The following is a 5,977-nucleotide window of genomic DNA, read 5'->3' on the forward strand; positions in this document are numbered from 1 at the left end:
GAGTGGGATCACGACTAACCCTAACCCTAGCTAGCATGTGTATTATAAATGTCAACAGATAGAAACAGGTCATCAGCAGCCTTACTTTATCTATTTTTTTCATGTATTTTTTGTTCACTATGTGGCAAAGACTGAACTCACAAATATTATTGTTGTTGTTTTTTATGATCATGTAATCTCGAATATTTGGATCGTCCCACTCTCTCCAAATACTTATAAATCACAATATTCACCCCACTAATACTTTGTCTATTAATGACCAATCTCCCAGGCCCAACAAAGCGTCTAACTTGCAATCAAGTGATTATTTATTAGTTACTTGCATAATAAAGCAATAAACCTCATGAAAATGATGTTTGGAAATGAAATTTCAACTGCCAAATATAGATAAATATTAGAACAAAAATGTTTCAAAATTTGAGAGAAATGAGTGAACAGCTGTGTTTATGATCAAGATAGGCTGCATTGTTAGTCAAATGTAGATGATTAATCAAAACAGGTGCCTTAATATTAAAATCATGTGGGTCCAATTAAGGTGATGATAGAAAGGTAGGTGGTTTGTGGCAACTGTGACAACAACTCATGTATACATTATTACCTAAAGAATATTTTAATAATTACTTATATATATGCATATATGTAAATAATGTTAGTGGGGGGGTCCATTAATGGCCTTCAAATCAAATCCAATCCAATACAGTCATAAAATTATAACAAGTTTAGGCATCTTTTTTGTGGGCTGAAGTTTTGGGCCTATAAATTGGCCCAGTTTTAGATTCTGCCCTTAAAATTATAAGAGGACCACATCATTCACATTCAGCTTTTTTGTACGGCCCATTCAGGGGCTGTGGTCCTATCCAATGCCAGAAATAGAATCTTTATGATGAGCTGAAGGTAGGGGGTCGCTATAGCTTTATATTTTTGAAAAAGATGGTTTCCATTTGGCCATGTGAGTTCATCATTTTGAGTCCCAAACCTAACTTGTTCCACCTCCAAGCATGGTAGGGTTTCCTTTTGGTACTTGTACATGTGCTGTCTCTTGCCCTTAATTCTTTTTTCTTTTCTTTTTTATTTCTTTCTCCTTGTCATCAAAGTTGTCCTAGCTAGCTTGGTTCATGTGTGGTGGCACCATACAATTATATATGCTCATATATAGTAATATATACTATATAGAAATGGCTATAATACACAACACATTTATTTAATTTAAATAATCTCAATGTATAACTAATTAATAATATAGTTGGGTTGGATGATATTCAATCAATAACCATAATACTATTAAAGCTTATTAATTCATTCCCTACGGATTAAGACCAATATTGGTCCATGAAGGGGCCGGGCCATGCATGCTAAGTATATATATATTATTTGTGAAGCTTTATTGTGTCACATGATTCACCAAATTCCAATTTTATAGGTAGGAAAAGCAAGATATACCTCATGCTTTTGTCTAATAGCTAGGTTTTAGTTAGTGTATTCAATCCACACACACACATATATTATACATAACAAGAATATAAATATTTATAGCAAACATTGGCTCTCATTTACCTTTCTGTCCCAAAGTCCACCACCTTACCATATGCAGATGTACCTATTAAATATGATGATGTCAAATCATAAGGCAGAGGCAGAGAAGAAAAGGGCAGGGCTGTTGTTAGCTAGGCTGCCATTTTTTTAGTGTGAGTTGTGGGTACATAAAAAGTCTTTAACATTTGCGAAGAACACACAAAAGTCAAACCATTCACATATTTTTAACATCATATAATTTGTTCATACCCTGCAGGGGCATCTTGTGATGATTTTAGAGCAACTGCAGTAGTGACAATTCGCTGGGGAATGGACGGAGAAAAAGGAGAATTTGCTTGGGCATGGGTGAACAAATGGGTACAACAGTGATATTTTATTGGCTTATTTTTACTGGGTCAAGTGGGGTGGCATGGAACTTGCTTTGCCCATATGTTGGCTTCTTTTTATCATATTTGGGACACACCTCAACTATCACACTCACGACTACACAAAAATCTATGCTGGGTCCCACCTCTATTACACTAAAAAACAAGCCAACAAATTTACACTATTGTATCAATACATTTTGTTGCCTTAACCACATCATCAAAATACCCAAACACATCAGCAAACACATACTTCAATGCATTTTGTTGACCCCAATAAAACCACACCATTGTGGTTGTTCTTAAAGCTAATTAAATTCAGAACAAGCCATGCACCCAATATTACTTTGATTTGGGTTTATTATTTTTTGAAAAAAAAATTATTTTGAAGAATAATAAATTTTTTGACCCATATAAATTTGGAGTACTTGAATTATTTCTCACATTATAAAAACCTTGAAATGTTGTAAAATATTTTAATGCGCGAAGAGAACTCTTCGAGTTGAAAGAATTCATCTCAAACCAACTCGCATCAGCCTCGGCTGACCATTATTTGGAGTTGATGGACAATATGTTTAATTATGAGGTATTTTGTTATAATGCAAGAAAATAAAAAGTGAATCCAATTTTTGATACTTGCATCTTTGTGACCAAGTCAAGTGCGGACAATGAAAATCTTTGTGGGGCCTATTGATAGTTTGGTATTCAGTGTCCAAATGCCACGTCAACGTCTTCCTACATACGAGTCAGTAAACGGGTGACGCGATGCAGTTTGATGATCCGCAATTTTTCATTGAAATAAAAATGTAAAATATCCTCTAATGGTCTGTTGACACATGGCATGTAAATATCAGTAAATTGTGTTTCTGAATTAACATTCAGTTAAAAATTTTGAAAATTTAAGCAAACCGATCTAAATATTAAGTAAAAAAAGGCAATTAATATAGCGGAAACTAATTAATAACAATTTGCTACTAGTAACTTTAACTCTCAACCTTATGGTTTCACAAAAACAACCTTAGGATATATACTAAGAGCACCTACATCAGTTTCTCTTAACAGATTCCCTAAAATACAGACAAAATGTCACTTTCCCTTATTTTACAGATTCTCTATCCAATCAACACTGCATCAGATTACCTATCATATTCTCTATTGCATTAAAATAATATTCATTTCTCTTTCCTTTATTTATTCTATTCATATAAATTACTTCTATTTAAAATAATAAATTGATTACATTTAAAACAATATATTAATTAAAATAATAAATTTATGTTATTAAAAATTAGAGAAAAAAATTGAGGAAAGAGAAAGAACAGAGAGAAAAAGTGAGAAGAGAGAGAGGAGAGAGAAAGAAAGGAGTGAGGAGAGAGAGAGAGGAGAGATTGAGGAGTGAGAAAGAAGAGAGAGAAAGAGGAGAGAGAAATAAGAGAGAGAGAGAGAAAAAGTGAGGAGAGAGAAAGAGATGAGAGGGAAAGAAAGGAGTGAGGAGATAGAGAAAAAGTGAGGAGAGAGAGAGAAAGAGTGAGGAGAGAGGAGTGAAGAGCGAGAGGAGAGAGGAGAAAGTAAAGTAGTAAAAAATGTTATTTTATGTTTAGTGAAGTGAATAGTGGTTCTCTAGATGTAGGGAACTACTGTTCATATTCTGTAAAATAGGGAACCTCTAGGTACTCTGATGCAGAGCTCTATTTTGACAAAATCTCTATAATCTTTCCCTATTTTACAAACAGATTCATGTTTAGGTAATCTGATGTGGATGCTCTAATTATATGTATGGCCTGTGCGTTGTTCCCAAATTTACCATCTCAGGGTAGACTTTCTCTTGGATGAGTTCTCCATGGAAAAATTGGAGTTGGAGGCTCCCCAATTCGTTAAAGTCTACAATTCACATATAATGATGAAGAAAAAGTAAGACAAATTCAAAAAATAGAAAAATAAAAGTGTGGTATGATGTGACACACCCCTCAATCATTGGATTAAAATTGTAGATTCTGTTATTCTAAATGAAATACAAAACTCCCGGATCCAAGAGAATTAGTCATGAATCACAAGCCTAATGACTATGATTGGTAAATAGCTAGCTCCTTGTCTAGGGTTCAAATCCCTGCACCTCCTCTCATTGAAATAATAATATTGACCTTACCTTAAAAAGTAACACGTAATAAAGGAAACTAACAAATACTACTATAAAGAAAAACAAATACTAACCCAATAGATATAAATATATCCATTATCATAGATACATATGTATGTTTAATTTACACTTCTTTTCTTGCTCGAAGAGAGTTAGGATATGTAATATCTTGCTGCATGCATAGGCTAGACATGTATATATAGATATATAGGTGCAATTAAGTTCCAACAGCTTAATTAATTAAGGCCTAAAATGACGATCAAATTAAACACGAGAAACAAGTCTCCCCATGCACCTAGCAGATTGAGTGTCCTTAATTAAGCAAATAAATCTATTTTAAGAACGACCCATCAGTATCTTTTAATGACAAGCTCATAAGATGTTCGTCATGACCCCCATGAGACACTCCATCATCAAAGAGCCACTTCTCCAAAAGTGTCAATTGTGAAACTTGATCATCATGAGTAGTAGTAGTACTGGTCTCCAAGTTGGTCTTGGTTTCACTTGTTTCAGGAGAAGGAGTAGTAGTAGTCAGATTTGCATTCTCATGATCTGCAGGAAAGGAATTGGAAGAAGAGTTGAAGCTAAACAAAGACCGACCAAAAACCTGATGATCAGTAGTGGTTGCACTAACTGCTCCTTCACTAGAATTATAAGTAGTAGATATCCCTTTTGAGTTTGAGTTTGATTTTGGTGTGTTGTTCATCCAGTTCTCAAGCAACTTTGCTATGTTTTCAGCATTGGATGCATAAGTACAAGGCTTTATTGTCTCTTCAGGAACCGAAGTAGTAGTAGTAGTTGTTGGTGTTGTTGTTGGGTTGTCAAGAGATAGAGCCTCACATAGGGCTTGTTTGGCCATGTGAATGTTTGTTTGAAGCCTCCTCTCCCACTGACCTTTCGACAAATTTGACTCATGTGGAGATAATGAGAACCCATCTTGATTACTTTGTCCTGATTGCTGGAGCTTCTTCAGCAGCTTTTTCTTCAGATGGGTGTTCCAGAAATTCTTTATATCATTATCTGTTCTTTGTGGAAGATATGATGCTATAGCTGCCCATCTACACCGCACAAAAAACATCATCAGTTCATAGATCTAATAGAAACAAATTAGAGAACATATACATATATGGTGCATATATATATAGATGTCTGACCTATTACCCAAAAGGGCTTGGAGGTGGACGATCATCTTCTCTTCATTGTCAGTGAAGTTTCCACGCTTGATGCCTGGCCTGAGATAATTAGTCCATCTGAGTCTGCAACTCTTGCTGCATCTCAGCAAACCTGATGAGAAGAGCAAAACGAAACCCACAAATTTTAAGACCAGAAAAGTAGATAGAGGGAGTGTAGAGAGAGAAGAGAAATATTAAGTGCACAACTTTAATGTGAAACCAACCCAAACAACCACCACAACCTTGAAAAAGGGAAAAAATTAAATACCTGTATTGGCAGGAACTGATCTCCAGTTGCCAGGTCCATGTTCTTGTATGTAAGAGACCAAGATGATATCTTCTTCTGGTGTCCATGGACCTTTCTTCACTCCTACTTTGTCACAACATGGTGGTCTGCCCATCTCTCTCTCTCTCTCTCTCTAAAACTCTCTCTCTCTATCTCTCTAGATTTGTGTGGGATTGTGGTGGTGGCGTTCAATGTTCCTCTAATTTTGTTAGTACTAGTGGAAATGGTGATTGAGAGACATGATCAGTATATCCCAGCGCAAGGTTTTGAGATGTCTATGCATGTGTAAGCTAGCTATATATATATATATATGTGTGTACATATTACACATACATATTGTTGTTGTATTTTAAAGTAAATAATAAAAGTTTTTGTTAATGTAATTAAATATTTGATTTTTTTACCTTATTTAAACTCTATATATTAAATAGGAGAGAAAATAAGGTGAGTGGGGAAGAAAAAAGCCAAACGCTGGAAGGAGTAG

The 5,977-nt window shown here is 34.9% G+C and overlaps 1 protein-coding gene across 1 annotated transcript; it reads right to left on the reverse strand.

Moving 5' to 3' along the window:
- Positions 1-4,065: 4,065 nt before the first annotated feature.
- LOC119979962 (myb-related protein 306-like) lies at positions 4,066-5,742 on the reverse strand. The gene is made up of 3 exons (XM_038822589.1): positions 5,476-5,742; positions 5,190-5,319; positions 4,066-5,093 (listed from the first exon to the last, which is right to left on the reverse strand). Exons 1-3 carry the CDS (start codon positions 5,606-5,608, stop codon positions 4,367-4,369), a joined length of 990 nt encoding a protein of 329 aa, XP_038678517.1. The 5' UTR covers positions 5,609-5,742; the 3' UTR covers positions 4,066-4,366.
- Positions 5,743-5,977: the final 235 nt, after the last annotated feature.

The sequence above is a fragment of the Tripterygium wilfordii genome, chromosome 15 (assembly GCF_013401445.1).
Source record: "Tripterygium wilfordii isolate XIE 37 chromosome 15, ASM1340144v1, whole genome shotgun sequence".
NCBI lineage: Eukaryota > Viridiplantae > Streptophyta > Magnoliopsida > Celastrales > Celastraceae > Tripterygium > Tripterygium wilfordii.

Excerpts from the sequence above, each read along its gene's own strand:
- LOC119979962 (XM_038822589.1), bottom strand. The coding sequence starts at position 5,608 with ATGGGCAGACCACCATGTTGTGACAAAGTAGGAGTGAAGAAAGGTCCA. Across the intron at positions 5,320-5,475 it reads ATCAGTTCCTGCCAATACAG|GTTTGCTGAGATGCAGCAAG; the intron begins GTATTTAATTTT and ends TCTTCTCATCAG. Across the intron at positions 5,094-5,189 it reads CAAGCCCTTTTGGGTAATAG|ATGGGCAGCTATAGCATCAT; the intron begins GTCAGACATCTA and ends TGTGCGGTGTAG.